This window comes from Atractosteus spatula, chromosome 9 (genome assembly GCF_055471065.1).
Source record: "Atractosteus spatula isolate fAtrSpa1 chromosome 9, fAtrSpa1.hap1, whole genome shotgun sequence".
NCBI lineage: Eukaryota > Metazoa > Chordata > Actinopteri > Semionotiformes > Lepisosteidae > Atractosteus > Atractosteus spatula.
In genome coordinates, this window is record NC_142714.1 from 20,214,120 (window position 1) to 20,242,029 (window position 27,910).

The following is a 27,910-nucleotide window of genomic DNA, read 5'->3' on the forward strand; positions in this document are numbered from 1 at the left end:
TGTAACATGACATAGGGAAACGTGTGTTGTAGATTTGTGTTGTGTAGTGTAGTGTTTGCATTGTCACCGTTAATAAATATTTCTTCAACCACGTGTGCCTGAATTATAACTTTTTTTTCCACCAAAGCTGTGCCAGAGAATAAAGAATTCACATGCCTCTAATTATACCAACTGCTCAGGTCTATTCTTGGAAAAATCCTAAAAAGTTGGGGTTTATGGTTATTTATTTTAATTACTGACAAAGCCCTTGGGTCAACTGCTGTTATTCACCACTTACATAACCCCCCATTTTGTAACAATAATTGAAAAACATCTTGAAAATAATCAGAGGCAGGAGGTTAGATTCCACAGAATAATACAATAATAAAGGTCACTTTTAGTACGTGCTGTGCAAAAGCAGATACGTTTTCTCCTTTATAAATGTAATGATTTGGCAAAGCCTAAAAAGAGATTTAATGAATGCAGGCAGCTTGACCTATTGATAGGTATGCCTCTGATTATATAGCAAAATGGGAAACAGCTGCCAATACTAATGAATTTAAAGCAGGCTATAACACAGGCATTGATTATATTGATCACTGTGGCAGGAAAAAAAACAAATACCAAAAAAGCCATGATTGAGCAAAGCTATATAAATCAAGCTGGGGCTGTGCTTCGCAGAATTATGCACATTACCTGAGTAATTTCAAACCTGTCTGCTAAAAGCTACTCTGAGCCGAGATTAAACTTAAATACTGATTGATAGAATAATGCATGGTGCCCCCTCTCAGAAGAGATTAAATCACATGGTAGGTTTCTCCTAACACTGTTAGGAGCAACACTTTATGACAGCTAAACCCAGCATTTAATAATTAATGACTGACTTCACTAATGCACCAGTGTTCTTTGCCACCTGAGACCAGAGGGAAAAAGCTGAACAGGCATTAATCTTTAGTGAATTTAACTGGCTTTTTAAAGCCAGTTATCCTCGGGGGTTTTTGTCAATTTGATTTTAGCTTCATTTTAACTCTTGAGGAACAATAACCTGGGGCTAACAACTCATGTCAGGTTAAGGGGGAACACTGAAGATGTTGCAGATTTTTTCTGAAATAGATGTCCTCTTTCACCTAACCTGTCCTCTTATACACAATCTTCCCCTGGATCCCAATGTGCAGAGGCAGTTTTTCTGGACTGTTTGTCAATTTAACTCTTCTGAGAAGTAAACAGTAGTTATTACACATTCAAAATCCTCCCGAGTGGCTCACGAGTGGCCCAAAATCACGGACTCGAACCTGGTTTGTGTCACTAGCCAACTCTAGACTGCAACAGGAGCAGAGTGTGATTAGTACAAGAGCTGTCTTTGATTATGTCTGAGGGCAATCATTTAGACATTTTATTGCTCAGCATTTACACTGTACGATAATCTTCTTGATATATCAAATTCAGGAATGTATTGGAACAAGAAAGGGAGCTGTGTAAAAAGGTCACTCTTTCCATCAGTCACTGATAGCAAAAGAACAGGGGTGTAAAACCAAAAATACACCAAGCATTTCCAGCTGAACATTTCAATTATGCAGCCTGCCAAGAGGTGCTGAGTACAATAAGAGTAAGTGGTGCTCTTTCCTACTAATTAGACCAACAGCTGCAGGCTTGAAGTCTCTCCACCACCCTGTGCTGCAGTGCAGCTGTCACACTGTAAACAAAGCTAGGCTAATTATTTGTGTATGAAAAGCTTTTTAACCGACTTAGTCTACAGTTATGGGGATAATCACAAGAGTCTCGGCTGACTTCAGGACTGCCTAAAGCCCTCCACTGCTCTTTTTAACGTTCCAGAAAATAGATTAACAAAGGAAATTTCCCATGTACGGCTTACCAAAAAATAAAAAAGGGATAGGGTTCTTTTGACGTCAAGGTCAGAGACATGACCGACATCCCAATGTCACACTTGACCATAAAACAGCTGGTCCATTAATGCTTTGAAAGTACAATGAGAGGCTAGACTCTCCACAGCCCCCTGCAGTAATGATTTCCACACCCACTCTTTTGGGGACTACCGTCTCTGGTGGTTCTTCTGCCAGCTGCTCTAAATCACCTTGCTTGTTTAGACTTGTGGGTCTTTACTTGATCTGGTTTTTGTGCTCAGTCCAAAGATGATGTTTCATCTACCTGCATGTGGTTCACAGCAATTGTCTACATGAAGTGTTTATTTTCTAATTTCTTTTGCAGCTTCTGCAGTGTTCACTCATTTTCCTGTTTTGGCATCATCTGCAAACTTGATTAGTTCAGTCAAATCCAAATATATAAACACATTTAGAAGAGCTGTGGACTAAAAGGGATGCCCATGGTATTCCACTGATTACATCACCCCATTTGAAGCATTCAACCTCATCTGTACTCTGTTATCTGTCCATTAATGACAGCACACTTGGTACTCACTTGGTGAGTTTTAAAACTCGGATATCGGAACAGGGTTGCGATTTTCAAAACTCAACCTACGTTTTAACAAGTAAGAGAAAATTTAAAAGTAGGCCACATATAGATTGGCTGCTATCCAGGGGGTAGAAACTGTAGGGTCTGTAGATGAAGTGTTGGGTCATGCTAGACCTCTCAAAATAAATTCTCTTAAAAGATCTGTCACAGCTAAAACCCCAACACCTGAAACATATAGAGAAGAAATGTGTCTCTGTGTGTTGTGGCATATATTCTTCTCCCACCTACACACATATGCAGTGCACAGACTGCTGCCAGGTCCCTGCCATACAGCTCTGCAAGAAGGGCTTTCCTAAAAGGGAAACTCACACTGAGTCCTCACTAATCTTCGACAGGAACGTACAGGCACACAGATTTGCACACAGAAAACACTGGGCTGAGGACAACCATGGTCAAGAGGGCTCTGGGGTCTTGTTTTGGAGTTTCCTCAAGTAACTGCTGAGGCTGCCCAGGCACCTGCGACCTGTAAGCGTTTCTTCTGCCTGATATATTAGCTCTGCTGTTTGTGCTTGAGTTCAGTGCTGCAGGCAGCATAATAGACATTCCGGACAACATCTTTATATCCCTGGTGCAAGAAAAAGGGCTGTCACAGTGAACTAGGATGACTAGCAACTGTAAATTCAACAATGTATTATAAAGAGAAAAGTATGAAGGGATTTAAAAATGGGCAGCAACAGCCCAGAATATCATTGAAAAGGACTGCCACCTTGACTACCCACAATCCTTGGGAGCCAGAGGTCAGTAACAGTACATCTGTGCTGATCACTGAGGTAACCAGGCCTCTCCAGACCTTGTCATCAATCCGCCTCACAAAAGTATACTGCTTTCAATACTCATTTCAGGGTCAGCACCAATGCTCATGTTACAGTTCTGATAAGGTAAGTGGAATTCAAGTGCCCTTAACTCATGCAGTCATACATAACAGCTGTAAAAAATCCTCTTTACTCATATACCACGCTCATCAAATGCTTTGACACTTCAATATCATAGTTAACATTGTAACTTTCAGCCATAAAATTAAACACACATAGGACTTAACAGAAACTAGTAAGTCCATCACTCAGAGTAATGAAAATATTTGGGTTGTGGGGGGGGATTATGTATGACGAAGACTTTGTTTGGTTTCCACTTTACCAAATAAACTAAACTCCAGCTAAACTTTAGAAAGCTGACTTGTAAATAAAAGCATCTACTACCTCTTCTTTGCACCCTTCAACTATTTACCTGTTGAAAATGGGAAACAAATGTTGCTGTATAGGAGAATTCACCCTGTATCTGTTTGGCTTTTATACCTCACTTCCAGGTTTTTGTACTCTTGCTCCAGAGCTCTGTGCGCAGACTTCAAAGCCCCGTGCTGCCCAATGAGAGCTTCGTACTCTGCTGACTGGCGCTCGTGCACGGCCATGAAGTGCTCGTGGTCCTTCAGCAAGGACTCGTGGGCCCCCTTCAGCTCCTCTTTCTGCTTCTGAAGATTCTCCACCTCGCTCTCCATCAGCTGCTGCTGGCTCTGCAGGGTGGCGTTCTGAGCCATGAGAGAGGCGCTCTGGGAGTTCAGCGCGGAGTTTTCCACCTGCCGAGAGCAGAGCGCAGGGTTCGGAATGAGCCTTGCAACACAACTCACTTGTAGTACGCAAGCTGGGGCCTGTATCTCAGATAACATGTGCACAGGGATGATGTAGAGGTACCAGTTAACTTCAACAGCATGTTTTTGGGTGGTAGGAGGAATTCCGAAGAAAACCAATACAAAGACAGGAGAAACACGCATGCCATATTAGTCCAAAATCAAACACAGGACTTAACACCTGTGAAGCAGCAGCACTAACTACCATGTACTGAGCTGCATAAATTAGCATCTATAAAATGCAACTGTTATTGATTTTTCAAGAGATGTATGCACACTGTAGACTTAATTTCAACTCCTCTTCCCAGTAAATCTACCAATGCAGGAAAACCTGCATTCATATTTCAATGTTTGGGTAGCTTACAAAGCATAAAGCAGCTCTGTTCAACTTTTCACGTTGTAGAGTGTTGTTCCAGATGGTTTTATTCATCCTGTGTATGATGGCCACAGAGTTGAAAGATGCCTTTCAGTTTACTAGGATTAATTGAAAGATCTAGGCCCTCTGTGTGAGCCCTTTATGGTATATCCCCACCTAATGAGAAGCAAAGCATTCTTCCCGCTCATGCTGCACAACTCTGAGTGGAAGGGCTATCCGTCACACGAACCTGCAGCTTGGCGGTCTGTGTCTGCAGCGCTGTGTTGTGTTCCTGCAGGGAGACGGCCTGCCTCTGGAGAGTCTGGAGCTGACAGTTCTGCTGGCCGTTCTGGGTTTCCAGCTGCCTGAGCTGCTCTTTCAGGAGGTGCCTCTCTGCCTGGAGGGCTGCATTCTGGAACCCAGGGGAGACGAAGAAAGGGCTGACTTGAACATCATTAATAACCGAAGGCAGGCCGGAGGGCTTCCTCCAGTCTGTAATGCCTAAAGGTTAGTTGATGGCACACTCACGTTCTTCTCGACGTCGATGACCTGGTCCTTCACTTTGAGCAGCTCCATGGTGGCCTCCCGGTGCTCCGTCTCCCACTTCTCCTGGACCTTCCTGGGGGGACCGGGGCTCTCCGGGGAGCAGCTGGCCGAGCTCCGAGAGTGAGCCTCTTCCTCTTCTTGTCTCTGTTTCAGAGCTTCCAGACTTCTCTTCACCTGCGCGCAAAATAACGGAAATGATTCATGCACAGATCTGCGTCTTGACCTGTCAAGTGACGCATACTGCTAAAACTCTTAAACCAGAAGCTCTGTGGGTGAAATCAAGAGGCCCGGTGTTCAGAGGTGACTGTTTTACCCTAATTTGAGTCTAATGTCTACAACTACTTTTTAACAAAAGCAGCACAGTCGTTTTATGTTTATGCTGCCATTAAAGGAACTCTTCTGTTAAACAACAAATCAGATTACAACAAATAGTAATCCCTACAGAACATCTATTGAGTACTATCTGCAATGCAATGTTGTACAACAAACATTTGCATTTATGTCGTGAGAGGAATTTTAATAATTTAGCACAGGAACCAATAGCATTTTCTGCATTTTCAGTGACTCTCCACATACAATAGGTAAAGTATGTCAGTATCATAACTGAAAAATGCTGGACACATGAAAATGGCATAATTCAAACTTGATTTAATTAAATACATCTAAATAGGGAAAGGGAAAATAAGTCCACAAAGGGAAACTATCTAAAGCAAAAACACAAACTTGGGATGGAGTGTTTTGTTTTGTTTTTTAAAGCTGAGCATTTCACACGAGTTGTGGTCCCATTTAACCAAATTCAACCAAATAGAGGCTGCAAGGCTCTCAGAGTGATATTGAGGTCCGTATCAAAGTATTTCTGGTGGATTTCAGTTCAAATTCCTTAACCAAAAACAATCAGGGTTGAGGCTACATTTGGAAAGGGTGTTCGAAATGATTGCGAGTTCCCGATAAATGCTGACTTAACTTCATGTTACTATTATAAATACAGTGTTAATGTGATGTAAATTTCAGAGTCCTTTTTCAAAGAAGGTTAATATCAGACCTAACAGCCACAACCCCAATAGGCCCATATTAAAGTTAGAAGTACAGCCCATCTAATCTCCTAATATAACCATCTGAAACACAATGGTAACAGCTCTGGAACTTAAAGTCTAATGTTTTTTCTAACTTTAACTGGGCCTTTACTATTTCACTCAGAGGAAAATAAACTCTCAATTCAGCCAATGTTTATTATACAACAATCATCTTCTTGCACTTCAATCATCATTCCATTTATACATAAAAATCAGCAATAATGCTGACCCTAGAACAGTACTTCATGGTTGGAAATGTTCTTTCATAGACTTTAAATGTTCACTTCATTAATGAAGGAGATTATGTGTGCAGATTGTAAATCTAATTAGTATTTCATATGGCTAGTCTAAGCTTTGCATTTCATTGTGTTTTTCTTTATAGTGGTGTAATTGGCAGCTGGATGAGACAGGGTCTTACAGAGGTAAGGTCACTGCGGAGCTGCTGGTTCAGGCTGCTCGACTCCTCCAGCCTCGACTCCAGAGACTGAATCTTGTCCTCCTTGATCTCCAGCGTCTTCTTTAGTGTCGACTCGATCTTCGTCTCCAAAATCTTGTATTTACTGGAAAGTGAACGGTTTACACACAGTACAATTTAGAGGCTGAAAAGTGTTCCACCAAATATATAGCTTTATACTCTTACTTTGTCCCCAGAGGAAAACTGCTTGAGAATTTAATTTCCATATATTTAGCACAAAATCGGATTATCAAAGCACAGGGACCTTTTGACATATCTTATCCAGAATTCCTGTCTCAGAGAAGTGAAAATGGAATGCACTTGGCGATTTTCCATTTTGTAGCCTCCAGGCTAGAAAATATCCCCAAAAAATGAAATGAATATTTACTCATATTGCTGTAATTTCAGAGTTTTGTGAACTTGAAATTGGCAGAAGACAATATGAAAATATCTTCTCTTGGCCATATATCTCCTAAAGATATTTTGGATGTAAAGTCTGCAGCAAAGACCCACATCAGCTAACTGGAAGAAAAAGAGAATGTGGAAAACGAGTCAAGAAGCTCCTCTGTGGTTAACAGCACTGAGATGCACACGATGGAAAATTTAAAAAGCTAACTTTATCACAGTAAGCACATGGAGTCACTGCTTCACCCAGCTGCTTATGCGAGTGGTTCAATGAATGCTACAAATAACAGTAGAGCATAAAGGCAATTATCTTAGGTATTTAATTATTCATTCACAACTGGAAAAAAAAGATTAAAAAAAAAGCTCCAATGCTTGGAGCACTGACTTCCATGTTTAACCAGGCGAAATTCAGCACAACCCGAAATGTGGATGGGTGCTTAACTAAAATGCATTTTGAAAGGAGTTCCAATCCAAAGTCAAGGAATAGTGCAATATTTTCACACAAGACTACAGTTTTAAAAGCTCAGTATATGATTGGAAGTACAGTAGCTGCACTCTCCAGTACTCAATCTAATTTCTCTCCTTTATTTATGCTGGAGAAGAAATAGCCCTTTATGTTAAAAAAAGCATTTCATTTAAAGGTTTTTGCCTTTTCCCCCAACTTTCCAATACTATTATTTCCCCATTTTGAGCAGGATTTCTTTATTTTAACATAAATTAACTCTGTTTTGCCAAAATATCATATTGTTTCTGTTATCACCTAAAGGTAATGACATGTACTGCATTCTGTAGATCAGAAATCAATTAAATTAATCATTGCAGTCGGCACAGAACCCTAAAGCCACTTATAATGATAAAGAGGAGCAAAGTCTATTAATAACATCAATAAACTCTGCTTGCTTGATCAGCTGGGGCCTACAGACTTCAGGCCTCTGCCTCAACAAATGGTATATTCGAGACCATTTTCAAGCACGCCCCGGAGGATATAATTCTGGTTCTCCACAAAACAAAGTGTTGAAAAAAAACTGAAGTTGATATGTTACATGGTACGCATGCTCTGCCTATAATAAATTTTGCAAACATGTTAAATATTTTATGGATTTGCTCTCAGAGCACATCTACCAAGCCTGTACTTTTTAACTCCAGTCACTCATTAATTCAAATCTGTGCTTGATTTATGTTCTTACAGCTGAGGGAATGTACGCATGTGCTTCAAACCCCTGATTTAAAAATACCCGTTATACCAGCATGACATTATAGAAGATCATATTAGAGTGGAATTCACATTCACTGCATTCTGCTCCTACTATTGTCAATTACATAAATGGAATTTAAACCAGTCATGGCTACAAAAAAGCAACAAGCCCAATGTCTTTATACCAAATGATGATTACTTTTGCATCAAGGGTTCTTCTGATCACAGAATATAGATCAAGTACAAGGTTAATGGAGCAAAACAAATAATTTCTGAAATAATGTGCTGTCCAAAAGGAGAAATCACAGCAAAGCAAGCACACAAGTTAAACAACTTACCCACGACACCTGTCAAAGACATGTCTGGGAACACAAGCACAAAAACATTTTTTTAGCAGCAGCACACTCAATGTAGCCTGACACAGAACTGCCAGCTTTACAGACAAAAGTGCAAAAAGAACCCGAGAATGTTCACCACGTGGAAACAGTTTTCTCCAGAAAATGTACAATAACCCATCCATTTTCTAATTGTTTCTTCCAATTTCAGGGTCACAAGGGTACTGGAGCAAGCAATGGGCACAAGGGAGGATACATCCTGGTAGGGATGTCAGCCCATCACAGGGCACACACAGACACAGAAACATACGCACACACCAGGGCCAATTTTTCAAGAAGCCAGTTAACTTCCCAGTATTTCTTTGGACTAGAGCACCCAGAGCTAACCCACGTGAACATGGGAGGTACATACAAACTCTACATAGGTAGAGCCCCAGGTCCAGAATTGAATCCAGGGAAAGGCAGCAATGCTAACCAATGCGCCACCCACAAAGTGTAATAAAAATCTTCCTAGTTTCTGAAGAACCTACTTAGAAGCCAAGATCTACAGCTCCCTCAGTTAGCCCCAGGAAATAAGTGTCATTTGTCATAAAGCTGAAGTTACAGAAACTGAATGCGACAATATGGAATTGATGAAAAACTGTATAGCTGGTACACAATCAGGATCATTCATAGCTTCACAAAGACAAAATAAACTAAAAGTCCTTACTCTGAAATACAAAGCCTTGCCCTGTATGTCGTCTTGGTGCAGTGTTTCTCATGACGAAAGTACAGACAGTCTATGAGAATTTTCTTCACCTGAATCTCCCTGTTCTAGAATGAATCAAATTTAACCTCATCGATGGAACCAGCAGCTGGGCATGGATCTTGTCTGATCTTTTCAAGGTGTTTATTGCTTTAGGTCCTCATCCAAAAGGAAAAAATACCCAGCTGTGCCTTCTGATCAACTATCTTTGACCTACCAAAAACTAGGTGAATTGTCCCAAAAATAACGGAAAAAAATTGTTTAGAACTTGGCATTAAAGCTATAATCCTTGTACCTAATGGAATGAACAAAGACCAGTATGTTCTCTCAAGACCCACCTTGCAGAGCCATTTGTCATTTGACACATTACAAGCCTCATGGATGTACATCCTGACCTGCCCCACAGCCACTTCTGCAAAAGTTGAGAGGCCTAGCTAACTACCTCCAGCCCAGGAGCCATTCGGTCAACCGCGGGAAGCAACTTGTGTTCCTTTTTGGATTCTACATTTTTGAAGTGATCGATGCGATATTGCTTAACTAAAAACTCTGCACATAAATTACTCATCTTTTAAAAAGCACAATGCTTTAATTTAGAATCATCAACTATCCCAATGCAATGTGATAGCATGTCAGAAGCACCACACACCCGTACCAGCGCCAACGGCCCTGCACATGGCCATAGGGGCCGCTGTGACACAGAGAACTGGGGGAGCCCTGGCCGATTAATCTCACCCTGCCCTTCCTGCCTGGAGAATTCCAGTCACAGTCAGCTCGTGCCGTGACCCCGGCTCGATCAGCGTTTCAATGTTTCCTTACTTGTCCTCAGTGCTATGCTCCTCCTGCAGCAGCTTCTCCTTGTTGAGGCCGATTTTCTCCAGCTCGTGGCTCAGCTTCTCCAGCTCATTCCACTGCTGCTGGCTCTTCAGCTTCTCGTGAACCAGGTCCTGCAGGTTAAGCGCATCCACAGACTGTTCAGCTGCCATCATCTAGTCAGATCTGCTCACTTAACTGTTGCCTCTCCTTCATCCCTAGTAAATGAGATCTGTGCCTCTCAACTTTTTTCAATAAATTGCATGGAGACAACTAAGGAAAATCAATGCAAACATTGCTTTTGTAGAAGCGATATCTATATTCATGTGTTTTACAGTGAGTTGGCTGGAGAATTAAAAAAAAACAATAAGTCAATGGTTTTTACTTATCTTGGAAATAATACTTAAAATACTAAGTGAAGTTATTTTAAGAATCTGTATAAAGAACCCTACCTCTCTTAAGGTAGCAAGTGTCCTCTTGTCAATAGTGGCCTGTTTCTGCAGCTCTTTGTTATCCTTCTCCAGCTCCTTCACTTTATTTGAGGCCTCCTTGTACTTCGTAAGTTCCTTCTCCAGAATCTTGTTCTCCTTCTCCATGGTGGCCAGCTTCATGCCACTCTCATCTAAGGCAGCCTCCTTCACTTCAACCTGCTGCCACAGTCTCTTGGCCTCCTTCTCCAGTTGCTTCCTGTCCTTCTCAGCCTGGCCCAGCTCCTGCTCCAGAGCCCGTTTCTCCTGCTCCAGGCTCTCTAGCCTCTTGCTAGAAATGCGTAGCTCTTCCAGATTCTTCTGGAGCACCTGGTTCTCCTGCTCAGTGTCCTGCAGCTCTTTCTCCAGGTGCTGGATCTTGGTGTTACTGTTCTCCAGCATTTGCTGAAGCCTTCGGTTTTCAGAATCCAGGCTGTGATAGCTGAGCTCCAGACGTTCCGATTTCTTATTCAGAGCTTTCAGCACCTCCATGTTCCTGGTCAGCTCCTCTCTCTCTTTCTCAAGCTCCTTGTTCTCCAACTCAACTTGTGTAAGCTTGGCGCTGGTGTACTTCAGAGACTCCACCGTCCTCCTCAACTCCAGATTTTCTTCATCCAGCTGACAGCTCTCCTTCTCCAGAGCCTCCAGTTTGAGCGCCATGTTCTGGGCTGTGTCCGCCAGCTTCTTCAGCCTTCTGTTTTCCTGCTCCATATCCGCATTCTCCTGTTCCAGGGCCTCAATCCTGTCACAGGTGATCTTCAGGGCAGCCACTTGTTTCTGCAGCTGCTCATTGGCCCGCTCCAGTTTCTGTACCTCCATCTCCAGTTCCTCCGATTTCTCCATCCTCTCCTGGAGCTGTGCCAGCTCCTTCTGGACCTGCTTCTTCTCGAACTCCAGCTGCGTGAGCTTGCTGCCCGTGTCTGTGATCGTCTCGTGGAGAATGCGGTTCTCCTTCTCCACATCCTTCATGCGCGCCTCGCTGCTGATCTGGGCCCTCTGCCGCAGGGAGGCCACGGTCTGGCTCAGGTGCTCCTTCTCGTGTTCCAGTTCGGAAACCTGCAGAAGGAAGAAAGAAGCCTGTTCTAAAGCGGTGCCACTGAGGTAACATTCCAACATGACCCTTCTTTGTTTGTCATTATCCAAGTCAAGAAACAAGTAGAGGTTAAACCCACATTAAAAAGTGGAAAGAAAAAACATGCCTTCTACAGGTGGTGCTTCCTCTTCTTTTTTCTTTCTGTGAGAAATTAACGCTCACTTGTTCCCATGTAGCTCCCACAGCAATACAGCTTTCCACTCAAACCTCACTATTTCTTAACCACGTTGAGTTTAACATTTTTAATGTTTCATTTCAACCACTATTTACTTTCCAAATAAGAATATTTTACCATCATATGTCTTTCCTAGACATGCAGCATGAAGATGGATCTGATCGGCTAACTATGGTATTAACCTTAAATGTGAGGTTTGAATACATTCATGAAGTTTAGAAGGAGAAAAAAACATCTAGCTCATATTTTTTGCATGGCTTAATTTTGCTGTGGAGTTTTCTCGCAGATTTGCTAATGTCAACATCAGGCATAATGGAAAGAATAACACCCATAATTCCACCCAGACATAATTCTCTGTGGGATTTATCTTCACCTCACATCTCCCTTGGAGCACCTGTGAATGAACTTGCCTTTATCTACTAGCTTGCAGGCACTTTAAGGTTGTCCTGAGAGACAACAAACCAGACAATTTAACTTTGGGTGATACAGACTTTCTCTGCACTTCTCACAATACTGTCATTGTATTGCATAAACGGTCATTTACCAAACCGTTTTATACCATACGGTGTCAGAGCCTACCCGGCAAGCAACGAGCGCAAGGCAGGGTACACCCTGGATGAAGCGCCAGTCCATCGCAGGCCAAGTGTAAGCCAATCATACATGGGGACAATTTGGAGGCCACGGTAAAGGCCAAGGGGGGAAATTTTGCCCGGACACCGGGATAACTCCCTACTCTTCTCAAGAATTGCCCGGGGATCTTTAATGACCACTGAGAGTCAGGACCTCGGTTTAACGTCTAATCCGAAAGACGGCGCCCACTACAGTACAGTGTCCCCACCACTATACTGGGGCATTAGGAACCACAAAGACCGCAGGCTGGGCACCCCCCGCTAGTCTCACTAACAACACTTCCAGCAGCAACCATAGCTTCCCAGAAGGTCTCCCATCCAGGTACTGACCAGGCTCAACCCTGCTTAGCTTCAGTGGGTTGCCAGTTGAGAGCTGCAGGGTGATGTAGCTGCTGCCTATTTCTTACAATACTATAGCTTACAAATGATAAGTACTCTCACTGCTTGTTGAAAGTTTCTGAGACAGTGAGAAGACAGAGATCCTGACCGGTATGCAAGACCAACCCAGAAAATATAGTCAGGGGACACCTGGAGGATCCAGCACTCAGTTGCTCTCGGTACCCCTCACACTTGCCTGTCTGTCTTTCTCAGCTCGGACAGCATCTAGTGTTGCCTGTAGTTTCTGCTTGTCCTTCAGGAGCTCTTCTCCTAGACTCTCCATGTCCAGTGTGGTCTGTTTCTCTTGGTCCAGTAGGGTCTGCAACTTCTCCAGCTGAAACACAAGCAAAGACCATCACACACAATTCATGTGTCACTGAATCCTGCTCCTTCGGGCTGAACAGCTCAGCCAAACTTAACTCCTCTTTTGAATAAGTTGGTACAGTAGTGAAGATTCTCCCATACAAAAATATGTTCTGTCAAGAAAACTTTTTTTTAAATTAAAATTTGTTAAACTTAAAATCTATTACAATTGGCTCATCTTGTACATTCTTTCAGCATCTGTAATTGCCAACATTCAATCTGATTAAAGATGCTTGTGGGATTTTTTTCCCAATAACTAAACAGCAGTATAACTTACAAAAAGATACCACAATTTCCACAACCATTCGTATATCTGAGTAAAGCACTTCACTGAACCAGCAACGAGCACTTTACTGAACCAACTTCATAAACTTATCCTGACTTATCCTGACTAAAGTGCACGCCCAGATCTACACTTGTCAAAAAGGAGACATTTCTCCAGTGTGGGTTTTTAACACTGGGGCTGTAAGACGGGTACCACATAGGCATGGACACAGAGAAGCCTACCACAACCTCACAGCCAGCCCACAGCCCAGCTCACCTTTTTGTCGAGACCCTGGTTCTGCTTCTCCAGCTCCAGCACTCGGAGGTTCTCCTCCTCCAGGCTCAGCGAGGCGTTTCTCAGCTCCTGGATCGTGCTCTGCAGCCCCTGGTTCTCCTTCTCCAGCTTCAGGATGCGGCTGGACGCCGACTCGTTCAGCTCGAACACAAATGACTTGCGAGCTGTTGAAACAAGAACTCCTTTGCCTTAAATTATTTAACAGATACTTATCTCCTCATAGAGACGGGGCACTGACTGGGAGTGTTGATTTCCTTAGCCATTTGTATTCCAGAGATTTCTGCAATATTTTCAAGGGAAAAATATAAAGAGAAAAAGGCCATTCTTACAGGTGTGCACGGTGGAGCTATGTGTTGAATGGTGAGCAGGTGCCAATTCTCTAGATGGCCTGTATATGAACATAAAGTATTTCAAAGGTTGTGTGAAACTATAATTCATGGCCAGCAAAAATAAAATAGTCTAACTTCAGGTGTATACATGTTTTCCATGTTTTCAGAAACATGTTCTGACTATCATACAATGACAGAACAATAAATCTCTACTTTTCAAACATACAGCTTCAGTAAAGTTGAAAGCAAATTTCTATTTATTTTTAACTTCTTGAGAAATTTTGAGGACCATTTTCCTTTTACCTTGTAATCAATTTTCTCATGTTTTTAGCCTTCTTAAAAAGCAAAAGACTAGCAATTTGTTATGAAAAGCAGACAAGCTAATAAAAAAACATAGGGTACAATCCGTATGCTCCATCCTATCATTTCAGTGTGCAGAATAATGACCCCTTTCCATGCTCACACCTTCTACGCGTTTCTCGTCAGTTCATGTTTTGTGCACACTGTTAAAAACCAGAGATAGTGATAAGGTGGTCCTTTAGGCCATATCCTAGCAGATTGTGGTACTTCCATCTCTAACCCCAAACTTTCCTCTTCTAAAGCACACAATACTTCAATAGCTGCATCAAATTCCCCATCTTGACCACGAAGAAAACTGCTGAGATTGATGTTGAACTGGTCCATTATTTCTAGTTTCTACAAAACCTTGCCCAGACTTAACCATTCTGCCAAGGAAGCAACAACACTGTCTTACTGGAACACGAGAAAGATTTGAAGGTTTCTGCATGAAGTTATTTGCGGTTTTCTCAGCTGTTACAGTTCTATAAAGGTTCAAAGCACTCGAAAGGCATAATATACTCTAGTGGACATAAAGCTGTCCTCTAGAAGGGTTAAAATGAGAAGCCCACTGACCATCATTGACATCGGCACTCTTAGACAGCTGCTCCAGCTCCCAGCCCAGATGTGCAGACTCATTCATGCTCTGTTTCTGGGCGATCTCCAGCATCATGTTCTCCTCCAGCAGCTCTTCAATTCTCTTCTTATCTGTGTCACGATCCTGCAGAGATGGAATAAGAAAAGTCAGCTAATTTAGACTCCACAGCCTTTTTTGGCATTAAACTGCACCCTTTCTTTACAAAAAGAGTGAAATCATCCCTGCATGGATACTTACATGTCAGTTCTATTATTTTTTTTCTAGTGGTTTGATTTTCTTTAGCCTCTAGGATTTAATTCAAAGTTTGAAATGTAAATGTTTTTTTATAAGGAAAAGGGTATGAACATAACATTGTTGGAAATGTCATGAGTTTGGTAGCACTACAGATTATTGAAGCATCATGACCGCACAATAAAACTACATCTACAACCAGTATTCTTTTATACTCCTTCCAGCATATTTTCATCAAAACCAAGAAGTAGATTAAACTGGACCAAATCAGGGAATGAACAGTGCAGTGATGAAGAAACTCAGGAAGGGGAGCAATGAATACGGACTTAGACTAAAGCCTAACCTCCTGAAAGTGTCACAGTACAAAGATCATCAGTCTGACAAAAGATGAGTGACACAGAGTACTATGACCCATTTCAGGTGTTAAAAACTTCTTATATTACGATTAAATTTCATGTGAACTGGGTGGATGGATGGATTGATGGATGTTTGCCCGTTGTCCCTTCCAGCACGTAGGGGCAGCAACATCCTGTTGCTGTTACCGGAACATTAGTTTTTTACGGGACAGGGTTGTTAGCCTTGTGCCCAACCACCAACATGGAGGACCTGGCTCCCAACGTGGGGCACGGACCCACTACCCTGAGGTTATGAGTCTCAGGCTCTACCAACAGAGCTAGTTGGGGGCCAGTGGGAAGTGGAAGGGTGGTTACAATTTTAATACGTCATTTAGCTCCCTAAATGACACACAAAAAGTCTGAAAACACTTTTTCCTTCTGGAGCAGGGCCTAGGTAACGGGGCCTGAAAGGGAGGGGGCAGCCTCTGTTCCCATGGCAGCAGGCAGGCGGAGGGCCTCACGATCTCCAGGTCGTGCAGTTTGGAGCGCAGCTGCAGGTTCTCCTTCTCCAGCTCGTGCAGCTTGTCGCCGCGGCCACGCGCCACCGCCAGCTGCTCCTCCAGCATGGCCTTGGTCTCGATCAGGGTGATGTTGTCCTCGCGCAGCTCCTGCAGGCGACAGCGGAGAGTCAAACAGGCGGCCGCGGCAGCTCCTGCTGCGCTCAAGGCGCTTGACGCGCTCTCAAGCCCGACTCTGATTTCTGTGGCTTCCTGTTTTGTTTTGCTTCTTTTTTTTTAAACCCTGCTGCTGCTTTGAAAAAAACAAACATGCAAGGCCAAATTCTTCAAGGACCCCCTTTTTTTTTTATCAGAGCTTACTCGCTCTTTGGAAACACATAAGAACCCTTGCACGTGAAAGCAAAGAATGGCAAGAATGTTTAGCGTCTGAAACGCTCATTTGCTTTATAGTTTTAAGCAGTTTATTTTTTAATTAATAGTTAATTGAAGGACCCAATTTCCCTTGTGGTCCTGTTTTTTCCCCAAGTGAATGTCTGCCGACTTACTCATCTTTTCGGAGGTCTTTAAGGACACAGTTTATCCCATCAATAAATAAGTCCGATATTAAGAATCGGGTGAAAACTTTTAGCCAGAACAAAGCGGGAGGATTTGGCACATCCAAGCAGGGAATTTTTTCCTTGCTTCAATTTGTAGCCAAGAAACTCCATGGTGAGTGATAAAGGCCATGAAGTCTCAAATGACTACAATATACTACATATTACTTTAAACATGTCAATTTTTATATACTACTGCAGCATTTGGGCAATGACCTTCGGGTTACTTTTTTAATTATTTGCCTACCTTTTAACAGCCTTAGAACTAAACAGCATCTTCCATAAAAGTTAAGAGAAAGGTACTGAACAACAGAGGACAACTGTCTTGACTCTCTGGTACGAACGAGCATTTGGTCTTGGGAGAACTTCCCAGCATCCTCTGCGTTTGCCCACTGTCCTGGCTCACCTCCATCCGTGTCTTGTAGAAATGCACATCATGAAGCTTCTCTTTGCAGCGCGCGAGCTCGGTCTCCAGCCTATCGACACGCCCGGCTCTCTCACGCAGGGAGTCGAGCTCGTCTCTGTAGGCCCGCACCGAGCGAGCGTCTGCCAGCAGCTGTATGCTCTAGGGACCAGAGAAGAGAGCACATTACAGGGTTTCCTTCTGTATCGGTAAACAGCCTCAACATCAGTCTGCACCATCCAGTGCTCCACACCTCTCTCCCCTCACCTTTCCACACAGTTTTTTTTCACCTCATCACTCATTTTAGTGTTTTTACAGGATGACTTTCCTGATCGGGATGGCTTTAATGGTGTTGCAACTCCAAATAAACCAATTCTGCAAAATTATTTGGAACTGTAAACTTATTTGTATTCTCATGGCCCTGCTTCCATCGTCTCCTGTCACATTTTAACCTTTATGTTTGTAAAATTAGAAAAGCTGTGTGCGTTTGCTCTAGAGCAATACTCACAGAATTGCAAGAACTGAGAGTTCTTATATGCCATGCAAGTGCAGTGTGTAGTTTCTCAGTCTTTCCATTACTAAACACTAGTTTAACATTTGCCATTTCTTTCCAGGCCTAGATACTAAAAACTGAAAGTTCTTTCATGAGTCAGAAAAAACAAAGTGCTTGTTCTTTAATGCTGTAACTCTTACAGGAGTAGTGGCATTTATCTTGAAATATAAAATGTAGAGCTGTCAGTAATTGACATCTATACCACACTACTACAAGTGATGTAAAACCTATTGAGTAAAGCCAGATTTTCTCATCTTCTTTGCTGGACAATCCGTTTTTCCCTTATCTTTTATGACTGGCAAACAAGTAAATTGTGTAGCTCTTTTTCCCCTACCAGCCTTTCTGGCTGCACTCAATTTGCCATGACACGATTTCTTTTTGAGATTCGGCTCCTCTGACAGTTTCATATTTTCAAAGGCCTGAAACATTACTTTCACTGACCCTCAGGCAATGAGCTGTGATTTGATCCTGTATAGCCACGGTTCTCTAAAGCTTTACCTCCTCAGCACCAAAGGAAATTGAAGAGCAGGCCATCAAAATCCAACTCTGACACCATTACTGGAGTACCTTTTAGTCCACTAAAGGGAAGATATGTCACCCGTTCTGAGTCTGCCACCTGCACACCCCACCTGGGAGCACCTGGATAGGTGTTATTATTTAGCTATGCTCATGCTAAGAATCTGCTCACTTTCTCTGTGACAAAGGTGTGATCCCTTGGCGTACTCACCTCCTGTCTCAGTTTCTGCAGCTCTAGGTCCAGACGCTCGATTTCATTTTTGGCATCAATCAGTTGTTCAGTCTTCTCCTCTCTTCAACAAGGAGAAAAAAGCAACAGCATGGCTGATGTGTCATCATCAGTAATTGTCACTCAGTAACCGGGTTAATAATATGCACCAAATCACGAATATTAAATTAGAAAATTGACCTCCTCAAATGTACGCCTATGTATTTTTTCGTAAAATCAGACTCTAAAAGAAGAGCTCAACATTCTTATCCCATTCCAGTGCTAAAAATATATATATCTAAGGCTCACTGAGTACAAAACAATATAGCACAGCATTATCATCCGCTGTCCTCAAAAGGCATAAAAGCACTGGTTTCAGATTTAGTCCACTGCTTCCACAGAACTTAGTTAGGACACTCCGGGGCTGAATTTAAATACAGGATGTAAAATGTAACAGCCTTCGCTTATTACTATATCTCTTATGTCTAATAACTGTTACTACATATTGATATTATAACTGTATTGGAAATCTGATGTTTTATTCATTCATATCAATTTCTTTGCCAACAGAAAAATTAAACATGTAACAAAAGCCTGGCAGTGGATGCAGACTAGGGCGGAAACACTCACAGCTCCTGCCTGGCACGGCGCAGCTTGGCCTTGCTGTCTGCCAGCTCCACAGCCAGGTGCTGCCGGTCCTCTTTGGACAGGAGGGTGACGGGGCCAATGGCGGGCTCAGGGCTGGATTCTTTAACTGGGCTGATGGGCTGCTGGGATTGCAGGTAATCCCTCTCCTGTGTCAGCTCCACAATGACCTGGGTGAGACCGAGAGGGAAAGAGACAGAGGCCAACTGCGGTAAACCTTCACACGGCTAGGGCGACACCAACACCCTTCCTTCCACTGGGGAGTATTCAGACACTTCGGCCGTAAACATGTATGTCAATTAAGCTCCAACTCAGTCCAACAGAAATGCTGTTACTGTTCGTTGAATCTGCCTAAGCAGGTTTTTTTTCTAAAAAGCCAAAAAAATCCCATTGCTGTGAAACAGAAGAGTTTCTACAAAGGGTAATGGGATATTTCTACACTACAGGTAAATAAAGGAATCATTATCTCGCATAATTTACATTTTGTTCTGTAAACGTACAGCAATTGCTTTGCTCTATTAATCATCCTTATCGAGTGGCCGTTAACTACAGTCCCACTACACAGGTCAAGAATCATTTCAGCACTGGGAACAGTTGTTCAAGAGCCCAGTATTGACAGCACATGGGAAAACTACTGATATTTCATTAATCATTAAGGTAGAAAAACTTATCTTAACTTGACTGAATTAGTAAAGCCCATTGATGATTTGCTGTAACTCCCTTCTCAATAGTTTCCCACACAGCGCTTTATTGACCTATACAGCAGTATAATCAAACAACCACTAATAACAACCTCCCATATTGACCAACGCACAGATATTCATAGGACCATACAATAAATATAAAACTGTATATTTACAGCATACGTACAATATATAATTGTAACTATACTCATGCACACGCTACACAGAATTGGAGAAGTGCAATGGCAGGACTAAATATCCATGTCTCTTCGGTCCATAGACTGACCGATATATGTAGTTATCAGACTACATAACTACGCTGTCTTAGTTCCTTGTTTCTGTTCATGTCATAATCATCCTGAGAAATGTTACACCACAGGACAAGACCATTTATGGAGTGAAGGCTTAAACTGTTTAAGTTTTCCTAAATGTTAGCTGAAGCCTATTATTTGCTAACTAAAGAATTCCACAGCTCATGGGTGTTCCAATTTTGTCAAGAAAATGTCGCCGATATGTTGCCGACGTGGTAGGGTTTACCTAGTGCTGAACAAGCACACACCCTGATGAGTGTATTTCCGTACTCCCGAGGAGACAAGATTAGCTACAACTAAATAAGATGTGAAAGGTGTCAACAGAAATTTATTGTGCAGTGAAGAAACTGGACATGCATTATAAGCCCAAAGCATGTGATTATTTTCTTAACAATAACGTTTGCTTTTAAAAAAGGGGTCTTCACATAGAGAACATCCTGGCCCTTTTCGGGCGGTGCGGTGGCTTTTTGGGGGCAGTGCAGTGGCTCTGTGGCTAAGGATCCACGCCTGTGGCTGGAAGGTTGCCGGTTCGAATTCCGCGGCCAGCAGAGGAATCCTACATTGTATCTGGCCAATAAAGTGATCTTCCCCTCGAGCCAGACCAGAGCTCTCTGCGGATCTCTGCCGGCAGCGCTGGTTACTCACCTCTGTGCAGTCGTCCCGCTCGTCGATGAGCTTGCGCAGGTGGAAGGCCATGTTCCTGGACAGCGGGTCCAGCTCCTCGGGCGGCAGGTCAGCAAGCTCCAGCCACTGCAGGTCAAACACGTTCTCCTGGTTCTGGGTCACCTGGAACACAGGGAGCCACCAGGAACGTCAGACTCGAGACATCAGTGCAGGACTTAAGACCTACAATGACCAGTCAAACAATTAAGAAACTTAAAAGGAACTGAGGTGCAAAGTGCACCCATCTGGTGCCTCAAGACCAGCAAGAAGAGCTGCCCAGTCCCAGAGAAAACGTGTAATCAGGGTTGGAGAAATGAAAAAATCCATGCTGTGAAATATTTTGAAATGGTAAAGTGTACAAAATCTTCAAAGGTGACAAAATCAAAATCAACCATATATCTTCTTCTTCAAAATAAATTGTGAAACATGAAGCAGAGGACAAGTGTAATTGCATTTACTTTTTTACATGGATTGTGGGCATCTGAAACAAGCTACCAGCCATGGTGCTGAAGTGCTACTAACAACCGTACTAGGTAGATGAACCAAAATGACCTACCTCTCATTAGTAATTTTCAGCCTTTCGGTGTACAGCCATTGAATCCCACCGTTATTAAAACCATTAACACTGAAAAAGCAACCAACTGCTTAAACGGCTATCTCTTGTTTTCTGAGCTGTGTTTGCAGGGTTGTTATTTTCCAATAACATGAGACCAATAAGATTTCTACTTAGTCCTAGAGTCCACCTACAGTAGCATTCAGAGTTAACCGCATGTACAGTCTCTTGCAAGAGTATTCAGACCTTTCTTCTTTCTTGTTTCATCACAGTGTCATTCAGCTTTTAATGATGGTTTTGCCCACGCTCAAAGAGATATTATGAGTCTTTGAAATGGTGTATGCCCTTCTTCTAATCCGTAGTGTATGTTTGTACATCTTTATCCCCATGTTGTTTTGAAAGCTTCTCAGTCTTCATGATTGAATCTTTCAAATAAAAATACCTCATTGACACATCCCAACTGCTTTATTTTAAATGTCATTTTGAATTGTAAAGGCTGCAGAGTAAGAAATCTGCTTCCACTCACCTCCTGAATGTGGGTGACGATGGCTGCCTGAGTCTCAATGTCTAGCAGTTTGATCTTCTCAATGAACTCTTCCTTGCGCTCACACTGAATATAACGACAAAATGAATCCACATGAACATGTTAAATTACCGTGCAATCAAGATTTGACCATTGTTTTAATAGCCAATTGTTATTCAACTCTGCTTGCATGCTAAAACTCTCATATAATACAGGAGACATGAAGACAACACTCAGATTTCTCCGAAACGCATGTTTTCATGCCATTAGCTCCACACAGTGAACCCTACAAGAGCCACAGGATGGTTTGCATCAGACGGAGCTCTCACGGTAACATAGCAAGGCCACAGGCACCTGAAAAGGTACAGGGATTGCTGCTTTGATGCAAACCAAAGTTACCCTGATTGGCTACAAGACCATCCAACCACTGTACTACCTGGCTACTTGTGGATCCCATTTCAGGAATTCTATTCACAGAGGACTACTGGCACAGACTCAAACTTACTCAAAGCAGACATGTCTTGACGGAGGCCTACCCTGGGCAGTCCAATTGGTAGAAGTACTGGAAGTTGCGTTCATCCCAAAAGGGAATGGGGGATCTTTTGCCATTTAACATCTTATCAGAATCACTGGATAAGAAACATACTTTTCTTTAAATACAGGCTTCTCAAAAATAAGTTTACTATACTACGTGTACGAAGTCAGGAATTCTGAGAGGGGACCCCGATTGTTACCTGTACCGCCTGTCATAGCTATTTCTCATAGCTCTTTACGTAGTGGCACAGAAGGATCTGCAACCCTGGAGGGACCCAATCCATGCAGGCCACCATTAAACCAACAATTTCTATAGATACGGAACAGTTCCATTGTGATCAATTGTTAATTTGTTAAATCTAGCAATTAAGAGATTTGTTTTAACTTAAAACTAAGTACTCTTCACCACGAGCTTACAAAAGTTGCCGGTCTTGAAAATAGGTAACCGGGAGATTAACTGAACTGGGACTCTGCAGGGCCAGAGCTGGAGACTCTGGACAATTTCAGGGACTGAAGAGTCACTCTGCCAGCCCAACGCTTGAATACCATAACCTGGTGCAAGCAAGCACATAATATCCCCTGTAAAGGGAGCTCCTCCCTCTCTAGAACTTGGTTCCAGGCAGTTCACCGAGAACTGGAAAAACAAGTGCTCTCAACCGTCCAGGCACAACAGGAAGAGAAAGAAAAAACAAAATGCAAAATTAAAACAGAATACCAAGGAAAAGACGTTTGAGTGAGGTGACATGCCATCTGCTTCACAAACAGTACTGCATCGAAGTACCAAGCAGTAATCAGAGCAGTTTTATCACATCCCCGCACTATAACAATTGTATTTGTGTAGGACCCAAAAACACTCAAGGAGGTATCTGGTACAGGTTTCTGGTCACTTTTATGCAAGCCAGCAGCAGAAAAGTTGCCTTCCAATAATCTATGAATGGACCCTGGCAAAATGAAATGGCAGGGCTGCATTTTATTCTCAGCAATTGCGTTGTAAAAAAAACAGCCACTGCAGTTACAAATTAAGGCATAAATTCTATTGCAGGGTGTGGCAACATAGCTATTCCTGAAAGTATAATAGAGACATTTGATATATACCTGCTGTGATTCACATTCATTGGTATGGTCAGCACCAGTAATCTGTTAACAAATATAAAATGCATTGTTCTTCTTTCTTCACGACTTGCGCAGCAATAACCTTCCAAGAGGAACAACTTATCCTGTTACAATAAGCTGTTGGGGTTTACAAAGTTAAGAGAATACATTCAGCAAAATGAGTGTTCACTCATCTCAAGATCTGCATGGTTCCCTGTACATGTCATATCTCAGTGAGGCCTGTTACCTGTACAGCACAGCCCAGCATAAGCAAAAGCAGCCTCTTCATCTCTTCCATGCTTTTACCTGTGGGAGGAATGAGAAGACATGCTAAATACAGAGAGGAAACCAAGGATATAGAGTATCTGTAAGTTAAGAAAGGCCAAGTCGCTCTTGTGTGAAAAGAAAAAAAATATATAAACAGCTGAATGTTCTTCCATGTGCAGCATGTTTGTGTTCTCAAAATTTGGTCATTCAGGAAAAAAAGAACATTGTCACTGTAAAGAAACACCACAGTAGTGAATTTAACACATCCAGGGGAAGGCATTTTCCACAGAGAAAATCTGAAAGTACAATGTTCTAAATGTAGCTCAGATCTTGGGGTGAAAGTAAGTGTTTAATTTCTCTTCTTTTTTTTGGTTTAGACATCATCCTCTGTGGAAGAAAGGACTGTAAACAATAATCAATAAAAAAAACAATGATGAGGCCTCCTATCAAAAGGATACATTTTAAAAAACATTTGAGGTCTTGAGTCCTGGAAAGTCTTATTTAGAGAAATTTAGAACAATGCCTTTTTATGATGTTCAACAAAAACAGTTCCAACATCTGTCCTTAATTCACTATGTGGTATGATCACAAATGTTTTCAGACATAATGGCTAAGTTAATTTAATATGGTTTACAGTTTACACCTTTACTTGTATTTTGTTGGAGGCAAGTATTCATTAGACTTGTTTTTCCTCATCTCGGATCATAAACAGATATCATGATGACGCACAACAGGCTAATTCATTGAGCTGAGCATATTTTTAGCCCTGACTCATACAAAGATGAAAAGTAACCTGCTGGCATACAAAACAATGGCATGCCACTGAATTCAAACACTATACCAATATGGGTACTGATGGGTATATTTTAAAGTTTAAAATTTTAGACATGTCTTAAAGCATGATTTAAAGATGGTTTTCACAATCACAATGAATCCGACAACCTTAATTCTAATCAGCTTATTTTTAATTACTAACTAATAAAATGTGATTGGATTGATATTTTCAAATACTTGGAGATTTCACAATCTGCATTTCCTCACTCTCCCTGTGTGCGGTGACAGGATTCAGTACTGTGAGCTGACATGTGGAAAAGCACACAACTGGGAATTCCACATCAGGTGAGTATATAACCAAAAATTAATCAGCAATTCTATTTGAAAAGACAACTGTGGGGGAAAAAAAAGCTGTAATGGGTTTAAAGACACCATGTACATCTCTCCATTTCATTCAGGCTTTTTTTCTTGTAACATTAATTCAGCTCCAGAGTAAATACGAGTGGTTATGCTCCTTCAAAAATAATAGTGTAATATGTCTACTGTGATAGGATTTCTTTTATTACACAAGGTGTACCCAGTGTAAGAGTAACCCTGACCTTGAAAAAAAAAACACAAAAAGGCAAGACACATCCAGAGAATTTCTAGGACAAGACGATCAGATTACTGAGTTTTTAATTACTAATTGACATTTGGAAAAACTGCAGATTCACACGACGCGGAGCTGTGCTAGTTTGTGCAACCAAATCGGAAAGTTTATGAATCGAGATAAGCAATTAAATATAGAAGGCTATTCAAACAAAAACATCCCCAGATCCATGGAAACTCACAAGCACTACTTCCTGCACGAGACAGGAACAGGGCGCGATTTTTCCAGAAGCACCCTGAATAAACGAATGAAAAAATAAACGGGCAAGCTAATTGATCATAGCAATCATTGAAATGCACAGCTCTGGTACACAGATGTTTGTACTTCTTTGGAGAAACAGGTGTTAATTCATTGTTGAGAGGCTAAACTTTAAGACCAACAGAAGTGCAAAAAAAAAATCAAGAACCTTCATCAAAGGCATAAATGTGCAAACCATAATCAGACCCCTTCAACACACTTTTGAACTTAGGAATGCAATTTCAATTAGGCACAAATCAGCAAGTCTGTAACAGAAGGGCTGGAAGTATTCTGCTGCCTTGCCACTTCCTGAACACATTAAAAAGCAGCACGTGTATCCTTCCCACCAGATTTCTCAAGGCTGCGTCCTTGTCAGCGTTTTGTACTCAGGACCAGCCGGCGCTCGCTTACATCACAGGGTCGGGCCACACAGTCACAAGCAATGCCGGCAGACTGCGCTCTCACCCCTGCAGCTGAGCCGAGTCTACTCACTAAATGAATCGAAAATTCATTGGTGGGCTTCTAAGCCCCTTGGCACAGCTGTATGCCCAGCAGAACTAAAGGAAGACTTGTGGCGCCATTGACGGCCCATCTCATATTCCTCATCAGCCTTTTGAACTTTTGCCTTCAGGCAGACATTTTTGCTTTCCGCAGTGCAAGACAAAGAAAAGGAAATTTAGGTTTGTTCCAGAGGCCATCAGGTTGGCAAATAAAAAGAAGTCTTATCAATATGATATTCATTGGACAGAGCCACCCCCCTAAATGTGCATGTACCTAATACCTTACTTACCTTACTTAATACCTTCTTAAATACTACACACTGTTAAAATGTTGTTCTTTATTGTTACATGTTGTATGTTGCATCCCTTATTGGGATGAATAAAATACTGTATCTTGAATTGAATTGTACTGTGAAACATCGCTACACTACACAACAGTATGATAAAAATGCACAAAATGTCCTCACAGTGGAGGATTACTGCACCGTGAGCTTTTTTAAGTCTAAAAACTAGAAGACAGCCGGAGACTCCATCAAGAGTGGGACAGAGTACAAGCACAGAATATTCCCCCTGCAGCTAATACAGGTATGTAAATTAGACACCACTCCTAACACTGGGCTAGAGAGACACACACCCCTGGGAGTCTTCAGTCAGGAAGGTGCAGGCCAGACCCAGCAGGGCCCCATATCTGCTGGGTAAGAGAGATACAACAAATGGCCTCTCGGGTGTCACCCTCTGTGCACGCCAGATCTAAAGAACAGAGTCAGGGAGGTGTGAGAGCCTGGCTAGAATATACAAGCTCCCTCTGAAATACTAAACCGACTCCGAGGGAACCTTTCACAGGGTGGCATCAGCCAAATGACCCACTTGAGCGTTATATCAGCCTGAGTCCTAACTGTTCTAAAGCTACTGTTTCTCACTTCATCTGATCACAGAAAACAAATCTAAACTCTCAGTGAATGCAAATAGTAATAATAATTCTTCATGTTTTGTATAACAAGATCTCAGCTGACCTTACACACAGGACAGGAGCCTCTTCCCCAGCCCTGAAGTGCAGTAGCCCCAATATGTAGCAGAAGAGGTACAGTATGAAGAATTAGAGAACAGAGGGAGGTCAGGCTGTGGTAACCCAGGGTGGAAATGAACCTGCTAACCCTTACAATCGCCATGGGATCTGAAATGCCCAAGTAGTCAGGACCTTGGTTTAAGGTGGCACCTCCTACAGTGCCCCCGAGTGTCCCCGGTCACCATACTAGGTCATTACAACTGAAAATCCACAAATACCACTTACAGAAGCAACCTGATCTTCCACAGAGGTCTCCCATCCCAGTACCGAACAGGCTTACCTCAGACTAGAAGGCAGTCATGCTAACAATGCTAAAAAGGTGAAAACTATTACGTATAGAGGACAGAATTGGACTTAAAAGAAAGAACACTGATGAGGACAGTTACATCGTTTACATTATAATTACAATATGCAAAGAATTATTCTAAAAAATCTCAGTTTTAAAAAGTGTTTGAATCTCATCTTACACAGACTACAACGGCTTGGGTTACCAAATGAATTCTTCCCTGGTGTCAGGATTATGTAAGACACTTTAACTCGCCCACAAATGCAATGACAAATACAAAAATCGTTACAATTATAGAAATATCTGTACTGAAAAAAAAAGTAAATGCCTTCCCAAGCGGTTCCCAAGTGTGAACAAAAAAAAACCACAGCCTGAGCTCCAGGGTTGCATAACTCCTGGGTTTATGTCATAAATATGCGCTTCATAAATCAAGCTCAATACCCATCTGTAACACCCATACTGTGTATTTCCCAAGCTTCCAACTATATATACAGAGCATCAGGACTTGCATACGTACTACAAACTTCCCACAATTTAATTATTTATAGTGTGCCATTATGTTTCAATTACTCAGCTAGAAACTAGATACTGAATCATGGGGTTTTGTTAGTCATTACTCTATCTACTCTCTCACTTATGTTACACGCGAAGTGTTATTCTACAGAAGCCCTGTGCGTGAACCACAAAAGCAATATTCTTACCTGTCAAAGGGTCCTTCCCAATCATCAGCACATTGGGCAAAGTCATGACTATCAACTGCTGAAGGGTCTCCTGGAACAAAACACAGGGGCACACTGTAAGCAAACGCCAGTTTGGGAACCCCCGTGTGCCCTTC

The 27,910-nt window shown here is 42.1% G+C and overlaps 1 protein-coding gene across 2 annotated transcripts in view; it reads right to left on the reverse strand.

Annotated features, from left to right (window-relative positions):
• The window catches only part of ccdc88c (coiled-coil and HOOK domain protein 88C), an 82,692-nt gene that overhangs the window by 21,461 nt on the left and 33,321 nt on the right, over window positions 1–27,910 (reverse strand). For both annotated transcript variants that reach the window (XM_088925645.1, XM_088925646.1), the window contains exons 4-20: window positions 27,777–27,846; window positions 23,544–23,602; window positions 21,674–21,757; window positions 20,577–20,717; window positions 18,923–19,107; window positions 18,296–18,377; window positions 17,019–17,177; window positions 16,023–16,169; window positions 14,914–15,058; window positions 13,655–13,836; window positions 12,947–13,084; window positions 10,461–11,531; window positions 10,015–10,142; window positions 6,483–6,624; window positions 4,974–5,165; window positions 4,696–4,857; window positions 3,762–4,039 (exon numbers count right to left, since the gene is read on the reverse strand). In XM_088925645.1, coding sequence (XP_088781771.1) covers window positions 3,762–4,039; window positions 4,696–4,857; window positions 4,974–5,165; window positions 6,483–6,624; window positions 10,015–10,142; window positions 10,461–11,531; window positions 12,947–13,084; window positions 13,655–13,836; window positions 14,914–15,058; window positions 16,023–16,169; window positions 17,019–17,177; window positions 18,296–18,377; window positions 18,923–19,107; window positions 20,577–20,717; window positions 21,674–21,757; window positions 23,544–23,602; window positions 27,777–27,846 — 3,365 coding nt within the window. The remainder of the gene's footprint in view (window positions 1–3,761; window positions 4,040–4,695; window positions 4,858–4,973; window positions 5,166–6,482; window positions 6,625–10,014; window positions 10,143–10,460; window positions 11,532–12,946; window positions 13,085–13,654; window positions 13,837–14,913; window positions 15,059–16,022; window positions 16,170–17,018; window positions 17,178–18,295; window positions 18,378–18,922; window positions 19,108–20,576; window positions 20,718–21,673; window positions 21,758–23,543; window positions 23,603–27,776; window positions 27,847–27,910) is intronic.